Here is a 21,816-nt window from a genome sequence, read left to right on the forward strand (position 1 = left end):
TACGATATGCCCTATAAACACAAGTTGTATAGGTTTTAATACATTTCATTGATAAACAAGTTACATGCTTAGTCCCTCTGGTTTATACACTGCCTTTTCAACATAAGCTCAATGAATATGGCTAGTACTGAATATTGTTTTTGCTTATTGTTGTAATTAAGTAATATCTATAGCTTGTTTTTTTCTGGTGCTAAACAAGTTTCAGTTTAGCACTTCTTGACCTCAAGGAACTTGAAAGGGGCTGATAAAACTAATTACCAGTCAACTGAGAAGCTCATGATGAGTTCTTCAAAGGCTGCTGCTTAGAGAAGGGAGGTGTTTGCTTAAAGGCACTGTAGAGATAGGGAACACTACACAAACTGCCCTGTTTATAATGGAAGGCGGGTGGTATGTTCAGTGAAAATAGCCCAACTTTTACATTTGTGATTTATAATGGAAAAAAAGGAACATTTGAATCAATAGACAAAATGTAATTTCAATATAAGTCCTACTTATGGTGTTCATTTTTAGTACAGGTGTTTTTAGGTGTATGCAATCTCTTGAATTGCAGTTGTGAGCAGCATATGCATTACACTTGATATATGGGTACATAACACTGTTGTTTTTAGGTAGAGGTAAAGTATCTACAGTAAAATGACTATGAAGATTTTCATTCATCCAGTTCAACTGAAGATGCTGCTCGGATGAGTATTGAAACGTCTTCATTGATTACTCAGCAAGTCCAGTTGTTTTTAGATTTACCTATACTAGATATAGCTACAGTAAAGATCTCCACTAATGACAAGTAGGGACCCACAGGGTTAACAGTTTAAATTACCTTTAGTTACCTTTAAGGCTTAGTTATCTTAGTTACAGGGCAGAATCCCATGTACCTACAGCAATTTCTCTCATCTGACAAGCTGACAAGGGAAATTCAGATTGACAATGACCTATAGGTAACTTTTGATGTAGATTAATATTTTGAAATAACATTTTTAGTGTCAGTATCACTTTAAAGCTAGTGACATCCATACATGGGGTGGCACTTTCCCTTTGGCCTTCATTTGCTGACCTTGGTGAATGTGTTTGGGGAACCTGGGATCAACAAGACCCAGTAAAGGAGTTCTGCCCTAGAGGGACAACTGTTGTAGTGAAAGTTGGAAAACAGGGATCCCTGAGCTAAAGCTTTAGAACCAGCAAATATCTAACTCTTCTTCCCTTTTTATCCAGTCTGGGCATCTTCGAAAAGAATATTTCTACAAGAAAACCTTATATATTATAAGAGATAAAAGACCTGGATTTTTTTGCCTTTTCTTTGGTGACATCTAATAATACATCTAATATCCATTCTGTTAAACTATCCCATGTAGGATGGGGATGCATGGCTAATGCACATTGTGAGTAAGTTCTGATGCATATCGCCCCACAAACTGTTATGGCAAATGTCATCAAACTAACGGCAATTGAGCAATAAAAGCAGATTGTTTACTAGTTGTTATGGTTTTACAGACCTTGTTAAAACCTTATTACTTAATGAAGCCCACAGCTTAATTTGAGTTTGTTTTGGAAGATACCTTTATGTGCACTGTTAAATTTTGAGGAAAATGTTCAAATAGATCATGCACTTTATTTACTAGTGTTATGCAGGGTGAATGTTCCCCATAAGACTTATTGCCTTGCACCCACAGTCAAACTTCATAAATTTTAGCTGCAAGAGGATTAAGTGATATGTCTAGAGGAATTTAAGTCAGTTTGGTGGTTGGTAAGAATAAACACTTTGACACCTGCCATCTCTTCTCATGCTGGAGATGCCAGTGAGTGCCTAGCACAACATTTAATTACATTAGAAAGTGAGTCAAAAGATATCATCATGATCAGATATTTCCAGTAAATCATTTCTAAGTTACATTAGTAACCAGTGACCCAGTGATGTAACCTAGCATTAAGCTGGGTTAAGAATGGCAGCAAGAGGACATAGACAGGTCTGGAAAAGAATTTAATTATTTTCATTCATTAATTCTTAAACCCGGTACGGTCTACTTCTCTGGAGATTTAAACTGAAAGGTCTAGTCATTTTCTTTAAATGCATATTTGTACTTATTAAAAAAGAATGCATTAGAAACTGAACTCCAGGGAAGGTGTACATGTCATTTAATAGAAACTGTAGCAATTACTCCTACAATGTGCCTGAGACATTGAATATACTCATTTACTCCCAGGCAATGAACTGACACAGACCTTTAACGACTTCCAAGCTAAATTGAAAGAAAAGAAACTGGAAGTGGAACATACCCAGCTCTATTAACTGGGCCTGAATACCATAATGTTTATCATCAATGAGACCTCTAAAATACAGCACTGAAAAGAGGCAACGAGCAGAAAATATAGGATCTGCATGCTTTATTAGAATTACAGTATTTCTTTGCCAAAACCCTGAACACTTCATTAAATGAGCACAGGGGCTATCCTCCAGAGGAATAATACTGCACAGCTGGCCTAACCATCTTACAACACGGCCTGGTATATGGTCCTCTTTTATGTAGAAGCTGTCAGACAGATCAATCTTTCTAGGAATTAAGATACTAGATTATAACAGAGGTTTTAGTGAGGTAGGGAAAATGAGGTTACATCACACGGAAGGATAGAGGTGGGGAGAGTGCATCGGCTTTGAGCTGCAAAGGACTGTCAAGACCTATGATCATATAGCAAGTGAAGGTGAACAGATTGGATTTTACAGAGACTGGTTGCTTTCTTGTAGGGTCTCAAAACAGTCATTCTTTAAAAGGACTGTTTATGATCTACATCAGGACCAGCAAGCAAGAACTGCTTGTTTACTAAACAAATCTCTGCCACATTTGCCACTATTTGATAAGTTCCAAGGACACTGAGCTACAAGTCAGTTAATCATAAACAAACTGTTCCAGAAAAGGAGAATATATGCTGAGTCTGCTGACATACTAAATAAGCATGATTATCCTGGTGTATTTTAGCACCCTTTGTAACCACTTGGCAATGCTAACTATTTCTCCCTATATTGATACTACAATCCTGCCCCCTCTTTCCACATACACCCTTTCACCCAACTTTCATCATCTGCACCCGTGGGTCATTCCTTAAAGAGATACTGACACCAGAAAATAACCTTTTTTATATATATCATAACATTGTCTTTTAATGCTATTTATAATTTTGCCATAAAACTATTCCCCTGATGCTTTTACATTACCATTCTTAGACTCATGTTCCTCTATGAGGGGGCTGCCATATTTGTGCAGCAGTAGTCTGTTAGTATTAGAAACTCTAACTGACAGGTTAAGAAGGAACAGACAGGTTGACAAAACAGTCAGGCTTAGGAACTTCAAGTAACAATTACTTACAAAAGCAGTGAAAAACGATCAACATGACCTATAGGTAACTTTTAATGTAGATTAATATTTTGTAAAGAAAATTTGTAGTGTCAGTATCACTTTAAGCGGGGCCACCCTGCATCATCATGCCTTGCCTTTATAAAGCTAGGATGACCTTTAATATGATTATATTTTAGAAGGTACAAGAGAGTGCATTATTCCCTATATACTAAAGATAAGAAAATAAGCAAAGAATGGCAGCAACCAGAACTTATTAATATCAGCTGATGTCACTATGTTTAACAGAGTTCAGGTAAGATAGCAGCACAATGCTATTATCCAAAGTGATTAAACAAACTCCATTATTATATGCTATCAGAGAATAAGGACAATGTCCACATAAAGCTCTGGTGTTACATAATTAAATAAATATATATATATTTTTTTATTATTATTATGTGTGTGGTACTTTCTGCTGCTTGTGGTAGTTATAAATGTGGTAGTTATAAAACCACTGCAGGTTGTGGGCTGCCCAGTACCTTTAGGCAACAGACAGTAAATGGTAAGCAATCCGGTGCAGGAAGCATAGTTTCATTGCCACCATGTAATAGTCACTTGCAAGTGTGTCCTAGCACCAAAATATGGTATTGCTGGAAAGCAAACCTTCACAAGATCTGCATACGTTATTCTTTTTATAAGAATAAACTCCTCCTCATAACCTTCAAAGCCCTTCATTCCTCTGCACCTAACTACATCTTATCTCTTGTTTCTCTATATGTTCCTGCCCGAAACCTCCTCTCCTCTCAGAGCAACCGCTTGGTTGTACACCCCACTACTACTGCTGTTTCCCGTATCAAAACCCTTCTCTCTTGCGACTCCTTACATTTGGAATGCCATTCCTGAATCTCTCAGGAGAGAATCCTCCTTCAGTGTTTTTAAAACAAAAACACTGAACTGCACCTGGATAACACCTGAACTGGCACTTATATAACAGTGTAACAAACTGTAACCCACAGCACCTTAATACCCCTCTGAATTGTGTCTGTATGTTACCCTCCCATTTAGACTGTAAGCCCTACGGGGTAGGGTCCTCTAGCCTTTTGTTTCCTTGACACTGAGCACTTAATCTGTATTGTAATTATATTTTTTATATTTATGCGAATTGTATTTCTAATAATGCACTTATTGTTACTTTTTATTCCAATAACCCCTTGTTTGTTACTACTAATTTATTGTTTTGCTGTACAGTGCTTTGCCCTCGAGGAGCGTTTTACAAATAAAAATATACATACATACATACATTTTAGACATTTTGTCATAAGAATATACTTATGGTATGTGTAAAATAGCCATCCCTAGTTAAGCAAGCAGGCAAATCCTTAGTGTTCTAGACACCTAAATGGGTCATAATGGGGACTTGTGTCAATGCTCTGCCCCTGAGATTCTCAGCAGTGATCAGTAGATGGCACTGTGCTAAATTATAAAACCCTTCGTAGCCATGCTCTCAGGGTCCATTTTGTGTTAGCTCTAGCCTGAGCAGGCAGGCAGAGCTCTTGTGGAACCTGAATTAATCAGGCCTAGTAAGGATTAGGTTACTCACCTTAAGAGGTCACTCTAGGAGTGACAGATAGATGGTTATCAAGTTGAGCATCTTAAGGCTCCTACGAGGAGAGTCAGAGGGATTAAGATCCCGGGTACTAATTGCCCAGAAGTGTACAGATTTAGGGATGTAGAGATTCCCCTGGGTTCCACTTAGGGAAAAGGCTGAAAGCTGGGTGTACCTTCATTGCTGCAGTGTTCATATGTTCTATTCCCTGTGGGGATTAACACTGACCAAAAGTGCTGTGAGTATATGCCTATCCACTGTTAATGCATGATCCTGCTTGCTCTTATGTACACTCATACATTGAGGATTGTATTGTTCAATAAATATGTTTATGGTTAAGCTAAGAACCACTGGCGCCCAATTATTACACCCCGCATCAGGTTACAGTTACACTACACCCTTCCAACTATTCTGATTATAATATATGTGGTCTATTGTTGGTTACATTGCAGCTAAGAATAACTAATATGTACATTCCAACAATGCAGTAAATCCATTGAAATAGTGCCACTATAAATTAAAAAAAACTAATAAAGGTTACACTACTACAGCGGCCCAGAAGACCCACATTTCCCTGTTTGAAATACCTGTGATTATTAAGTAAAAAAATACACCTGTTTGCTTTGAACACCTTAAATATCCCTTGAAGCAACTTGTCAGTGGTGTGAGGACACAACAGCACCTTTCTTTTGCTTTACTTACAAAATAATCCAGGTATTTACATTTTTTCTTAGCTTGTACTTTTTCCTGTGCCTCAATAGTATATAAATATATATTTTTTTCCTGCCAATACAGGAGATTTAGGTGGTTCTCATACAACTAAGATTACATTTAAAACAGAAGCCCATGAATTTGAGATTATGGGCTCTTGAATTTGGCCGTTAAGGAGCACTTCAGGCTAAGCTACTATTAGCAGTCTCTCTGAGAGCACAGATAAGGAGATTTAAAAAGAGAATAAGGAGCTCCTGGAACGTATATTAGTAAAGAAAAAAATACAGATGGTTTAATGTGCAATATCCCAAATGGAGACTGGAATAACACTTTTCTATAGCGTTTCTCACTTCTTGTTGTGTTTAACCAATGATGGCAGTTGCTGAATGACTATGATATTACCAGTGCAAAAAACTACTTCCCCCAACATATCAAAAATTCACTAATTGAACATATCACAAATGTGAAAATGTATATAAGATTATTAGTATGATAGTTCATTGCACTTTAATTAAAGGGGTTGTTCCCCTTTAAAATAACTTTTAGTATGATGTAGACATAGGGTTGCCACCTGTACGGTTTTGACCCGGACAGCCCGGTATTTTGAGGGGCTGCCCGGGTCTATACTTCTCCAAATAAGGAAAACCGGGCGGGATTCCCTTGATTGACACAGTGATCGGCCAATCGCTGATCGCGCATCATAGCCCCGCCCACTGACATCACAGGTCCGCCCTCTGACATCACAGATACACCCACTGATGTCACGGTCTCAGCCAGACATAAAGGTGGCAACCCTATGTAGACAATTTGCAATTGTTTTTTATTTTGTATTATTTGTGGGGGGTTTTATTTATTATTATTTATTTATTTAGCTTTTTATTCAATAGCTCTTGACTTTGCAATGTCAACAATCGGGTTGCTACGGTCAACCATGCATTGATTTGAACAAGAGACTGGAATATGAATGGGAGAGGATCTGAATAGAAAGAGGAGTATAAAAAGTAGCAACAACAATACATTTGTAGCCTTACAGAGCATTTGTTGTTTAGTTTGGGTCAGTGACTCAATTTGAAAGCTGGAGAGGGTCAGAATAAGGCAAATAATTAAAAAAAATATAAAAGTTGCTTAGAATTGGTCATACTCTAACACAGTAAAAGTTAACTGAAAGGTGAATCACCCTTTAATGATTGTTAAATACAGCAAAACTTGATCCATTATCTGGAAAGCTTTTATCCAGAAAGCTCCGAATTATGGGAAGGCCATCTCCCGTAGATGCCATTTTAATCATATAATTAAACATTTTTTAAAAATTTTCCCTTTTTCTCTATAATAATAAAACAGTATCTTGTACTTGATCCCAGAGGCGGGCCATTCCGGCTGGGTGCCCTAGGTAACCCAGCTGGCCAGCTCGCCCCCTCCTACACCTGTTGCTTGTGCACACGCGCGGCGGGGATGCGCACACGTCATGACGTCATGCATGCTCGTGCGAATTAAAGTTGTGCGCGTACGTGCTTGGTAGGGAGCGCACAAGCTGGATAGCCAGTCTAGGAATAAGCAAAGTAGCTGGGGAGCGTGCAGTCTGGATGGCTGGTCTAGGAATAAGCAAAAAAGGGAGCTGGGGAGCGCAAGCTGGATGGCCGGTCTAGGACTAAGCAAAGGAGGTAACTGTCCAGCGCCCCTCAATTGTTGCGCCATAGGCAACTGACTCTTCTGCCAACCCCAAGTTCCAGCCTTGCTTGATCCCAACTAAGATATAATTGATCCTTATTGGAAGACAATATTAATGGGTTTATTTAATGTTTAAGTTTCTTCTTAGCAGACAAAGTATGAATATCCAAATTATGGAAAGACCACTTATTTGAAAAATCTGAGGACCTGAGCATTCTGGAAAACCGGTCTCATAACAGTATATGTAAAGGGCTATAACACATGAATGACTTCTAGTCGAGAATTTGCACCAGGTAAAAAATTATTGCATGGCTTCTTTTGGGGACATTTTGACAACCCCTAATCTATCTTTGTCCTGCTACAAGCATAGGCGTTGGAACCGGGGGGGGGCACAGGGTCTATAGCCCCCCCAGAATTTTCCTCCTCCGGTTTTTCAACTTTGTTTTATTGTACATTGTGCTTGGCCTGCCAGTATTCTCTATATCGTACTGCTCGTGGTGTCATTGTCAATTGCTCTCTATGTATGTATTTGGTGTGCCAGTGCCTCTGCTTCTTACTATATAATGATCTTTATAGTGCTTGTGGTGACTTTTCTTTATTATGTTCTTGGGAGATCAGTACCTACTGCTCCTTTCTATGTCTTTTGAGTACGTCACAGTCTCTGCATGTAATGTACTTTAGGTGCCAGAATCCTTTTTCCCCCTTTTCTCCATAATGTGCTTTTAATGCAGCATTCACAGCTCTCAGTTAAAATTGTACATGTGCTGTTAACAGAGCTGGGCCAACCCAGCCAGGCGCCCTAGGCAACCTTACCAGCCACAGCGCCGGCTGAGTGTGCTCTTGATTCCGCATGTGCGAAAATACTCTCAAGTTCGCAGAAGCGCATTTGCGCAAAAAATTCCAGGGGAGAGACTGGACCGGACATGGGGTAGGCGACAGAGCAGGAACGTGCCCCCAGCTTTGCACCCTAGGCACGTGCCTACTCTGCCTACCCCTAGTTCCGGCCCTGGCTGTTAATACCCCCTTCCTGCAGTGCCAGACGTTAAGCAAAATTTGCCCCACTGCTATGATTTGATTTTCCTGAAAATTCTGTGAAAGCACACGGGAGAGTGGGTGGAGTCCAAAGGGAGTGGCCAAAATTTGCTGCGGCACATAAAGCCAGACATGGCAACTAATCTGGCCACAGAAACATGCGACAATGCCCCCCACACACACACACAGGATCCACAACTCAAAGGAAAATAATGTGACCTATGACACAATTCAAGTGGAGACACTCTCAACTGATGTCTGCTCAAGAGGAGAGCGAAGTATCCATCTAAGCACCCCAAATACAGATCTTCCTGTCATGGGGCCTATTTACACAAACTCTTATTTCTATTCTTTGCACAAATCATATTTTTTAATATCTTTCTCTAAAACTTGAGATATTAAATTGTAAAAAACAACAAAAAAATTCTTATACAAAACTTCAGCAAGTAAAAGCAGTCAAGGGAGCTGCGCTTATCCTTTTTTTTAGCCATTTGGCCTTTTAGAGGTTTTCTGATTTTTTTTTTGCTAGTAATTGCATTTTTTTAGCATTTTTGTTCAACATTTTTTGTTTCTTTGTGCGTTTTATATTCAGATATTTTAATAAATAACATGGCATTTGTGGTTTTTGAGAAAATTTGTTTATTTGTGGTTTAAAAAATCTTCTGTGAATTGTTTTCTTATTGTAACAGGGGGCATGTACTGTAGCTGCACCTTGTTTACAATGCATTAACTGGAGAATATCTACTTTAATTTATCATACTGCAAGATTCAAGATTCTTTAATGGAAAAAATGTAGAGCATGAATACTGCACTGGCTAAGTAGCATGACGACTGAATTTCCTATATTAAATGGAAAAATAACATATGATCTCTGCAGTGTACTAGCATGACCGAGCACCCTGCATTATTTTTGCAAAAGTTCCTTAAGTGTAAGGTGCTCTCACCTGCATTTCTTTGTCTGAATACTTTTGGGGGTTTTTGCTCCCCTGGCTCTTTTTTCTCAGTTTCTTCAGCTCTGTCTGGCATTTCTCCAGGGCTTCTCCTTTGTTTTTATGTTCAACCTGGTATTTTTTCAGTGCAGCCTGGATTAAAAAAAAAATACAGGTTAAGGCTGGTATAAAACTAGTAAATATGTAAATTCAGTATTAAACATTACTATAGCAACAAATATGAGGAAAGCACTGTAAAATACAATATAGCAATGATTTTACAATGCCTCTCTTACTTATGAATGCAAATAGAGATGATCCAAGAGTGCATGTGAGGCCTGTAGCAGCGCATCATTATTCTTCCCAGGTACAGAATTTATCACTAAGCTTTTAATGCCTGATTGAAGCACTTAGAAGCCTGTTACTGCAAATGTGGTCCTCTAGGGCCACAACAAGGCAGAATTTTATGGATTTGTGTTTGACATACTTATCTACCCCTTAAATGGCAAAGATGTAGGTATTGCCAGCAGTTAAATATGCAATGTTATTTTACATTTCACAACAACAGCCTATTTTTATTAACCAGCCATTGGGTTCTTTAGCAAAAACCCACTTGCCACTTTGAGGCCTAGAAGTCAGACTTTTGAGGACTTACTGGACAACAGTAAATAAAGGTCCCCTGAAATCGAAGGACCCACACAGCCTTGGTCAGATTACTGACTGAGACTAATGCAAATATTACATATACAATTGAATAATATGGTATAGCGAAAAGAAAAGGAATTTTCTGGAACACTTACATTTAGATACCTGGAATCCAGCTCCACCTTCTGTTCAAGTTGCGTGAGCAGTTCGTTGTGCAACGATTTCAGCTGGAAATGAAGGGTACCGGTTTAGTTATATAATCATTTCTGGGTTTTCAGGTTATTGTTCAGCTCGCAGATCATAACACCTGAGGATGCACCATGGGCACAGAAGATATGGACAAGCTGCACAGTTTGTCGGCCTGTTGGACTACCTGGAACTAAATACAGTCTCTGACTCTTCCTAGTGACCCTCAATCTTCTGTACCAATGGAGTCATTTTTTTTAGCTGATGCCACTGGATATTGGGTTTCTATATTGTTCAAGACCAAAGATGGTTGGTCAAAAGCAAACATATTTATTTAGAGTATAACTTTTGTCTTGAACTGTGCCAACAGTAATGATCCTGGCCTTCACATTTGTATATAGGAGCTACAGATTCAAAAAATGGCCTGAGATACAGCACATGCTCAGTGTGCACTGGGCTGATGTTGAGAGGCTTAGCTTAGGGCAAGCCTGGACTGGAATCTGTAGAATCTGTCAAATGCCAGAGGGGCTGCTGTAAGATGCCATACGCAGTCACAATTAATTGGGCTGGTGGGGGGTTGTTTGGGCATCGGTGATATTGAAATTAGGGATGATCCAAATCAAGGATTCGGTTCGGGAGTCAGTCTTTTTCTGCAGGATTCAGCCGAATCCAAGTGCCTGGCCAAACTGAATCCGAATAAAAAAAAGCAAGTGACCTTTCATCACACAAACAAGGAAGTCAAAATTTTTCCAACCACACACTGTGCGTGCGGTTCTCTTTTCCCCAATATTGCCCAAATATTCACTACTGTAGAAAATTGTAAAAGTTCAGAATCTGCACTTGGGTGTCCATTTACTAAACCGTAGAGTTATCTGATCGTCTCTTATCGCATTCACTGAAATGACCGCAACATAACTTAGCACCAGGGTTACTATTCAACTAAAGTGGTCCAAATACGAAAATGTTGCCATAATATTTGAAATAATTTATTTCAACCTTTGCAGTTAAGATATGTTTTCGCCAGAAAATTCTCAGGGGCAGGACACATCCAATCAATGGACTATCTTGTGTGAAATGACTATATCGATTGCCTGTATATTTTTGATTTCTGTAAATATATGATTCTATTGCTAGGGGGTTCAGTTTCATTGTGATTGGCTAGATTAAACTGTGCATTTATAGGATGCATACAGATTGACTGGTAAAACTTGTTTATGATTTTTTGTTTATAGGATTCTAATGGCAAGGCGGTAAGGCTTGTGACTGGATGGATTTATATGATGCATACATGTATGATTGGGCAAAATGTGTTTATTATGATATTGATGGTGTCTTCACAACATCACACAGATGCATATCTGGCCATAAATGTGTCAGTAAAAAATGACATAATAAATGCCATAAAACAAGCCTATTTTATAGCATAAATATTCTCAAACTTATTTGAAACTCGCTGAAATGGTACTTTAGTGTAGTCAACACCAGTGTTTGCAATGATTTGAAACATTGTGTCAAATATTTTGGCGGGAAAATATCTGCAGCGATAACTTGCAGACAACAAATGGATGCATTTACCGGGGTTTAGTAAAAACGGACACCACCCTGGATTACTAAACTGCCAGACTGAAACAACAGAGCAAGGGAATTAAACTTTCATTCGGAAAAAACTGTAAAAAAATAAAAAATGGAAAGCAATTGAAAGAAAAGTATTTCTGGTGAACAATCTGAAAACAACTCAGCTAAAAAAGGGGTTTGTAAGGAGAACAAACCCTTTAACATCATTGATGTCAGTCCTAAACATTTTTTTCTAGATATATTTCGTGCTCACTTTATCATCTAGTATACTTAAAGCCCATACAGGTATGGGGTCAGTTATCCAGAAAGCTCCAAATTACGGAAAGGCCAAAAAAACAATTTTCTTTTAAATAATAAAACAGTACTTGATCAAGGCTAGGATATAATTAATCCTTAATGGAAGCAAAACCAGCCTATTGTGTTTATTTAATGTTTCCATGACTTTCTAGTAGACTGCAGGTATGAAGATCCAAATTTCAGAAAGATCCATTATCTGGAAAACCCCAGGACCCAAGCATTCTGGATAACAGGTCCCATACCGGTTATCCAGAATAAGCTTGCATATATTAGCCTAGATCCTTTCAGTATGCATGAGGCAAGCAAAAAATTAATCAGTTTGCTGTCCCGGATACCCCTCATTTGCCTCTCTCTCCACTGTAGGAGCTCCTGGCAGCAAAGGGGAGAACAGGAATAAGATTCAGTGAGATGTTTGCCCGGAAGGATAAAGTAAGAGCCTGACTGATAGATGCGGGGAACAGATGGACACACATATGGATGGAAGCAGACAGTGAGATAGGCAGGTGGAAAACAAGGGAGGGCAAAGCATGGAGCATGTGTACATAAATGACAAGACTAATTGGAGATGCCTGAATTCAGTATTAACACAGCAGCAGTCTCTTAACTACCAGCTCCTGGCAATTCTTTCCTGTCCATAGAGAACACTGCTGGACCAGTTTTTTTATGAAATGCATTGATTATTGGATAATGAACATATTTCTAACAGTCTGCATGCCATTGTATTTATATATAAGTGCACACCAAAGCGTATGTGCTTTACAAAGCTACCTGCATGCACACAATTAAAAGGAAGCCATGAATTCTGATCGCATAAAAGCAGCAGGCACGGATTTGTGGGCAGGCCACATAGACTCGGTCCTAGGGCAGCAAAATGCTGGGGGACGACATGCCGCCCGCAACTGAAAGTGTCCCACCTAGTACTCTGAACCTGCCCGTCACCGCATCTCAATCAGCCCTCCCAGTGCTGGCAATTGGGAGAATTGTGAAGGAGGTGAGTGGGTCAGGAGGTGAGCTGGCCGGTGGTGGGGGGTGAGCGGGTCGTGGTGGGGTGAGCGCAGTCGGGGAGGTGTGTGGCCTAGGGGTGCACATTTTACAAATCCGGCCCTGAAAAGCAGGCTAAATAATATGCCAGGCCAGCAGTATGCAGCCTCTGGACATCCCCAAAAATCACTGTTAATGTCAAAAATTGGACATCCTGGGGGAGAGAAACGGTTTAAACTGGACTTGTCACCCAGACACTTTTAAAATTAAACATGAAATGCAATTTCTATTTTTTATTTAAGGAGAAGGAAAGGTTAAAACTAAGTAAGCTTTATCAGAAAGGTCTATATAAATACACCAGTAAACCCTCAAAGAAATGCTGCTCTGAGTCCTCTGTCAAAAGAAACACAGCATTTCTTTCCTGCTATGGGCTTCTGTATCAGACTTCCTGTTTTCAGATTAAACCTCCAGGGCAGGGTTTGAGCATGTCCCTGCTGTAATCTGAGCTCAGAGCTGTAAGTGAGCAGGGAGAGACTCAGGCAGGAAGTGATGTCACACCAAGCTTATATGGCAGCTGCTAGCCTAAACAAACAGAGACAGTGTCTAGAGCTGTTTACTCAGGTATGGTAAAGCATTCTGCAGAATAAATATAGCGTTCTAGCTTGCACTATTGTGGCTAATCTGTCGGCAATAAACTGTCTTGGAGCTTTCCTTCTCCTTTAAAGCACTCATAGCTGTTGCAATCTTATTTAAAAATCTCTGCCATCAATCAACTATTGTCTGCCCCTACTCTATGCCTCAGGCACATCAATTGAATCACTTGCTCAGAGGAAATAATGCTTTGATGGTAGAGAAAATATAGGTCACAGACTAAAGCTGGCCATAGATGTTGAGATTTTTAAAAGATCAGATCCTCATCGTGAGACCACGATCTTCTCGGAACGATCGTACGATCGCAAGAATTTAGCATCAACTAAAAAGACCAATTTGCCAGGAAAACAAAGGGGAGCTGCCTGCTTGGCCCTGCGAACAAAGATAGATAAGACTGAGTTATACTTGTGCAGCCTGTAACATGTAAGTGTATCTAAACTTTCCTACTTGCTCTTCAAAATAAGTAATGTTTTTTTGTACTGTTTGTGGGGAAATAAGTGTATGATGTGAGATTAGCATTTGTATATTGGAACTACAATTCAGCCCCACTCTCCAGATGTGCATTACAGGTAGGGTCAGTTTTTCTAGAAAGCTCAGAATTTCGGGGAGGCCATCTCCCATAGACTACATCAAATAATTCAAAATGTTAAAAATTATATCCTTTTTAGATTAATTATATTAATGTTATAATTATTTTTATTTGTTTATTAATTGTATATTATATTTATAATTTTATATTAATTATATTAATAATAAAACAGTATCTTGTTCTTGATCCCAACTAAGATATAATTAATCCTCATTGGAGGCAAAACAATCCTATAGAGTTTATTTAATATTTTTTTTTAGTAATTATATTTTTTTAGTAATTATCAAAATTCAAATTGTTCTGTTTTTTTAAATAAAAAAAGTCAGATGAAACTAGAATTCACAACTTGTTATTATTTATCAATTAAAAAACAAAAAAAATGGGATCAGGAAAAACAGCAACTTTTTCGGATTGTTGCATGAAAACCGAAACTTTTTTTTTTCAGATTGTCGCGTGAAATCAGCGGAAAAGCCCTAAAGCCCTTATTGTACAAAACCCAGTGCAGACAATAATATCTTCAATTTGCCAAAAGGGACATCTGTCATCGACTTCTACACGATCTCGACAGGTTGAAGATGGAGTATTTTCAGATTCTATCTATCGCAAAATTTGAGGTTTTTTTCCCCACTGAAAATTCGGATTTAATAGTAAAAAAAAAAAAAAAACTCGAATTTTTTAGTTTTTAGCATTCAGCCTTTAATAAATAACCCCCATAAAGTATGAAGATCCAAATTGTGGAAAGATCCATTATCCAGAAAACCCCATGTTCCAAACATTCTGGATAACAGGTCCCATACCTATACTAGTTCCTGGATCTTTATAGGAAAAAACATAATACAATAAAATGAATATATTATACAATTACATGCATTTATTATGAGATTATAAAATAAACATCAGTACTTCTCATATGGGGAGATACAGATATTTTAATTTCATATCTTTAAATTATGGAAATATTAGTGCTACTTACCATCTCTTCTAACTGATTTTGGATCTGTCTATGAACTTCTGCCATCTGAAAGACAACATCCCCTGAAATGGTCCAAAGATGATATGGACAGGCAATAAAAGACAAAACAAAAAATAAAAAATTAGTGCATGGCCCCTTTAAGTATGAAGTCTCCATGCATAAGGAAAGGAATTACGAGCCTAGTATATTAAAATATAAAGGAAAGGAATGCATGATGAGAGGTATGGCCTTGAAATCAGAGTACTGAAAGGTTTTTCTGATTTAATATTTAGGTAGCATGGAAAGTGTACTGAAATATCTCTAAGAAAGATGCTACATTTCAAAGCATGCAGATGAAGAGCAGGAAGCTTCAGATACCTACATGCTGCCTCTTCTGAACACGTAATGCGATAAAAAGGGAACAAAAGAGCCAGATGAGCTTCAAAGACTAAAATCCCTCTTCTATTGCTACTGGGGAAATCCCACATTACTAGCTGCATACTGCAATGTCACTGCAGTTCCCTACTGGTCTGTAAATAACACGGATGCTGGCTGGTGACCATAGCTCATAAGGTGTTAAACATTAGTTGCTGTTAACTTCAAGAGAACTGGGAATTGTGATGGTTCCATTTCTGAGGATAACATAAATATAAATAACATGCCTCTTCACTAGTAGAGGAACTTCTACTGGCAACTGAAGGGCACATCCATGTGATGACCTTCTTAAACACATTACCAAACAAAAATTAAAAAGCCAAATCTACTATGGAGAGAACAACAATACAGCCACTTATTTACATGATATTATTTGCATAGGAAGGGTAAAAAGATAGCTTATCACTTCCTCTATATTAGCTAAAATGATGCAAGAGCCCTAAAGATAAATAGAGCAACAAACCAAATCCTCAAACCAAACAGGTGTAATTTCTTGTACTTCACATATACTTGCGTGGAATATATGAAAACAATGGTTAGTAATAATATTTTTTTAAAAAACCAATAAAACAGGAACACAATTTGCATTTGATCTATTGTGTGTTGCTTCTTTCCTTGTTTTGCAGTTCTCCACTTTTAATGCTTGCTCAAGATTTAACTGACTGCCATCTTGGAGTCAGAAAGTAAAGTCATTTATTTAAATTTAAGTTACCATGTAGATATGCTGGCACATATACGTCTTCAAGTGCAGAGTGCAATTCTGAGTGCAATTGTAATTAAAGTCTGTGCTATATACATGATTTGCCGAGCATGACTGCACCCCAACCTGACTCTGATGCATCTGTTGTGACTGTAACCCCCTGGGGCTAGGACAGGGGAGTACTTCTGGTAAGATTTCGTGGTTCATGGATCTCTGTCAGTATCTATCCGAGCCCCAGAAATACAAGACTTTAAGATGGAACAAGGCAACTCTTTTGCCAATTTATGGCCCAACCGTACTCCTGCAACATCTGCACTGCTTTGTCTCTGTTCCTTGCCGCTACTTTTGCTGACCTGGTTACCAACAGAATATCGTAATGATATGCTGATATTCCGGCCTTTCTCAAGGCTGTGATATTTGTTATTAGAAGCTTCGAGAATGCTTTTGGTGATGTTGATAGGCCAAAGGGGAGGCAAGTGAATTGCATATGTTGATCCTCAACTGCAAACTGAAAAAAATTCCTGTGTGGTTTGAAGATTGGCACATCAAGTCTAGCTTCATCAGCCTGGTCTCGGACGAATTGCCAAAATAATTGAGGGTAGGGACTCCATCTTGAATCTTGATCGTGCATGAAATTAATTGATTGATGGGTCTCAAATCCAGGACCGGCCTGAAGGCTCCTGATGCTTTCCTCAATAAAGATAGCTTAGAGTAGAAGCCCAAGCATTGTTGAGAGACTGGTACTGTCTCCACTGCTCCAGATATCCTGAGCTGTTGAACATTATCCTGAAAATCTCTTCTGCCCCTGAAACCTTCGGAGCAGTCAGAAAAATGAAAAAATATTGTGTTTTGGGATCTCGAGTAGTTTCTTCTTCCGAAACGAATTCTCCTTCAGACACACTTTCCCCCAGATCATACAACTCCTGTTCCGAAACTTTGGATAATGATTCATAGAGTGATTCTCTGATCCTTTTAGACCTTCTGACAGATACAGGTGTGGAGATTGATGCGGACACTTCCTGAACCCCTTGCACAGCCTGCATATTCAGCAAGAGCATCCAAAGGAGGTATTACCAAAACTTGCAGCTGTCCACTAGGACAGCCACCAATGAAAAGGATGCCAAAATCCAAAATATAGGCGCTTAGGGATGATGTCATGACGCATGTATCTTAACGCTGCTTTGTTCCACTCACCAAAGGCACTTGCGCATCACTTTCGGTCTTTGGAACGTATCTGTTCCGTCTTGGACCGTGCACATTCCGGAGCATCATGCAAAGTGGTTATACCCGCCACATACAGCCGGACCAGCCTCCAGACCCCCTCCCTGCCCTGCACCAGAGCTCTAAGGGGGACCGGACATCGGTGCTTCGCCTTGCCACCTAGAGGCTCCTCTCCCACGGGGATCCCCGCAGGGAGCACAAGGGAGGCATCAAAGTGGGGGGAAAGAGAGAGTGGAGGTAGGAGGGGAAGGGACTTTGTAGTATTGTTTGGTGTGTCCTATCCAATGACCTAAAGTGGAGGGATAACCCATGTTGAAGTGCTGCCATGATGACTTGGAAAAATTATAGTTCACAATGGAAATGTTTAAGGGCTCTAAGTATTTGTTGTGCATATTTTCTAATGTTCTGCTATAATAATAATATAGGTTCGCTCAAAATCATCTTGTTTCTGGTGGTAATCACACATGTGCACACATTGATATTAGAGCCTAAGAAGTATGCATATACAGTACAGGTATGGGACCGGTTATCCAGAATGCTCGGGACCTGGTGTTTTCTGGATAACAGATCTTTCAGTTATTTGGATCTTCGTAAAATCATATACACATTAAATAAACCCAATAAGCTTGTATTGCTTCTAATAAGGATTAATTATATCTTAGTTTTAATCAAGTACAATGTAAGGTTTTATTATTAGAGAGAAAAAGGAACATTTTTAAACATTTGGATTAATTTATTATAATGGAGTCTATGGGAGACAGCCTTTCCGTAATTCTGAGCTTTCTGGATAACAGATCCCATACCACATAGAAACAAAACACTAATTGATTATAAATGTGGTCATGCACAGCTAAGAGAGATGTACAAGCCTGGGTAAGAAGCATTCATCATGTCAGCCAAGAGCTACTAAGACAATATAAGTATTAATGAAGTGAATCATTTTGTGTCTGACTACAAACAAATGTTGGACAGGAATTTTGTCTCTGTGGTGTTAATCATCTAAAGACTGGCCACACCCTGTAACAAGCCTCTATTAAAGCTACTGTAACTCTTCTGTTTGCTGGAAGCAAATTACTTCTGGGGCACGTCATGTGGCTCAGGTGTGTTGCAGCAGATCCGCCAAGGTTAAAAATAATTACTACGGAGCAACAATGCTTTTACCTTGCTGAGCTTACAGTAATGGCGACATTGTCCACATTAGCAAGATCAAATGCTTATATTTTTAACAATTCTCCCATCCATGGTTAACCATATGTGATGAGACTTTTGTTGTAGCTTTGTCATGTAGGCTACAAGAGCAAACATATATTAACCAATGGCTGCCTTTTCCTTAGCTTATATTGGCAAAAGGCATGCACTGTGAATGATCATTTCACAATGATTAACGGACTGCCCGATTGCATTGTTTCAATTGGAAACATTTTTAACCTGTCTAATCAACTGTTGACAATTTTGTCAGATGACAGACCCCACTAACTTAACTATAAACACACAATTTTATAGGATTGTGCTAAAAACCATGATGAAAAAGATGATGAAATGAAAAACTAATTTAAATTAAACATTTGATGTGGGATTAATCCTAATAAAATATAATGGAACAGTTGTAGCTACTCTAGTCCTTCAACCAGGTTGCACAGATAGGCATAAACAGTATTTAGATAATGATCTAAATACTAAAGAGCAAAGTAAGGGTTGTTACCCAGACACTGGGTTAAAGATTAAAAAATAGAACAAACCTGAACAAGCAGATAGGTCTTATCTGGAATCAAAGGCTGGTGGCAGACGTGGCGATTCCGGGGAGATTAGTCACCCAGCGACAAATCTCCTCTTCTTCGAGCAATTAATCTCCCCGGAATGCCTTCCCACTGGCTAGAATGTAAATCGTTGGCAGGATGGCACGCGGATCGCTTCGCTTTCCTGAAAACAAAGTGATCAGAGTGCCATCCTGTTGGGCGACTAATCTCCCCCTATTGGATTGTGTGCCACCACCATAAAACACAGCTCAATTATTGGAAGTGCTAATATAATCAAACGAAAAATGTATTTGTGCTCATTTGGGAACTAGTGAAAATTTAGCGAATAATTGAAAAAATAAATCCAATGTTTTGAGCACTGCTAGTCCTTGAAGAAGACCATAGTAGTACTCAAAACTTTCGGTTCTCTTTCAATAAATTATTTGTTTGCATTTATTTGCACTAGTTTCTGAATGAGGAAGTTTTTACACTCTCAAAGACTGACACCAGAAATTAAACTCTTTTTTACATCTATCATAATACTGCTTGAAAGCTACTTATAACTTTGCCATAAAGTATTTGCACAATGCTTTTATGTTATCTGTCTCATGTTCCTGTATGAGGGGGCTGCCATATTTGTGCAGCAGGAATCCATTAGCATTGGAAACTTTAACTGACAGGCTGAGATGGGACAGTCAGGTTGGCAAAATAGTCGGGTTTAGAAACTTCAACTAACAATACCTTAAATAAACAAACCTATCAGCAAAAAACAAACATGACCTACCGGTACATTTTAATATACATTCATATTTACTTTTTTACTGTCAGTATCACTTTAAGAGCTTAAAAATGTGCTCATATGAATATTCAATTTACAAGCTACAAGTATGAGAAGATAAAATGTATTTAGCCTTAGACCTTTTACTATATAGGTAGGGGCAGTGTCGAGCCTGCAGCCTCAGGGCCCCCCACACCATCCCCTGCACCCCCCCCCAGCCACAAACCCCCTCTGGGACCTCCTTCAGCCCCCATCCCCCTGCATGCAGCAGTTTCCTGTGTGTCAGTAGAGAACTGGCATCAGGGAGGGAGATAAATGGCAGTGCAGGGAGTGGGTCTGGGCCCAAAAGAGTTGGTGCCCACCTGTTTTTTTCCCAGTGTCCCGCGGCCCAGTCCGATCCTGGTAGGGGACCTGTTCTCCAGAATGCTCGGGACTGCTAGAAATCATTGAAACAATAAATAAACCCAGTAGAATTGTTTTGCCTCCACTAAGGATTCATTAAAGGGCAAATTTATCGCCTGGGAAAGCTCTGCCACACTTAGCTCCACTTTGTCAGCGTGCATATGCTAATTAATCAAAATTCGAAGTTGTGTCAACTTTATTTGCAAAACCGAAATTGAACCAGAAATTAAAAACATCTGTGAAAGTGTAACAGATGGAAGAGGAGGTGTGAGAGGGTCATAAGTAAAGTATTTTAAAGGAGAAGGAAAGTCTTCTTCCACTTGGGGGTGCCAAATTGTTAGGCACCTCCAAGTGATTCTTCCAGCGAGCACCACAAAAAGATCTTCTTCCGGCTTCTTCTTTCTTCCCAAACTTTAACAAAAAGTTGGCTATTTCGTTCTACTGCGCATGCATCTGCCCCATGAAATTTGAAGAAAGAAGAAGCCGGAAGAGGATCGCTCCATAGCGATTGCTGGAAGAACACCGGGCCGGTGCAGTTTTCTGCTGATAGGCGCACCAGCACGGGGTTTCAGGTAAATACATACAATCACTTGGGGGTGCCTAATATTATTTATATTCTTTTTGTGTCCTTGTCTTCACTGAGACTCCATAGCTTAGGGGCCAAATAAGAAAATGCTTCACACTTACAATAAAAGACTATTCATATAACTTTGATATAAATTGATTTCCAGCTGTATATTTGTCACACACTGTCTTTTCTGTAATGTAGATCAAGGCCCCTCAATTACAGAGCTGGACAAAACAAAGTGAAGTATATTTTTCCAGTTAGTAGTCACGTCATATTCATAGTCATCATCCTTGTACCATCAGCCCATAAATAAAGTTCATGCTTCACAGCTGTAGAAAAAATACCAGTCTCCAAGAAACACATGATGCCATAGCAGAGAAGAAAACCCACTGCTTAACCAAATGTTTGCTTAAGAATAGCAGATGGCCTAATTTATGAAAGCTCCCAAGGGAGAGGCTAATTTTATCCTACCTATGGATTCAGGACATTAAAAGGAAGAGAGCAGCTTACATATAAAAAGTTTATTATCATTGGTATAACTAGATATCACTGGGCCCAACAGCAAATTATATTTCAGGCCCCCCAAAATGTCTAGAGGTTGACCTGTTTTACCAATATTTATTAAAATTGCATATGAAGTAGGGCTTCATGAGGGCCCCTATACCTTCTGGGCCCCCCTGTAGCCACAGTGTCTGCTTCCACTGTAGTTACTCCCCTGGTTATTATTAACGCTATTTATTTTACAGAGAGTCATGGTACTGTACTCTGTTTACTCTTTACAGTACACCATAACAGATTCAGGGATGATGCATATGAGAAATTTAAATA

The 21,816-nt window shown here is 39.1% G+C and overlaps 1 protein-coding gene across 11 annotated transcripts in view; it reads right to left on the reverse strand.

The window, feature by feature from the left end:
- baiap2.L (BAI1-associated protein 2 L homeolog) overlaps positions 1-21,816 on the reverse strand; it is a 156,479-nt gene that overhangs the window by 51,100 nt on the left and 83,563 nt on the right. For all 11 annotated transcript variants that reach the window (XM_041577338.1, XM_041577341.1, XM_041577345.1 and 8 more), the window contains 3 exons: positions 15,170-15,231; positions 10,073-10,144; positions 9,288-9,425 (listed from right to left, as the gene is read on the reverse strand). In XM_041577338.1, the coding sequence (XP_041433272.1) occupies positions 9,288-9,425; positions 10,073-10,144; positions 15,170-15,231 (272 nt within the window). The remainder of the gene's footprint in view (positions 1-9,287; positions 9,426-10,072; positions 10,145-15,169; positions 15,232-21,816) is intronic.

Source organism: Xenopus laevis, chromosome 9_10L, assembly GCF_017654675.1.
Source record: "Xenopus laevis strain J_2021 chromosome 9_10L, Xenopus_laevis_v10.1, whole genome shotgun sequence".
Lineage (NCBI taxonomy): Eukaryota > Metazoa > Chordata > Amphibia > Anura > Pipidae > Xenopus > Xenopus laevis.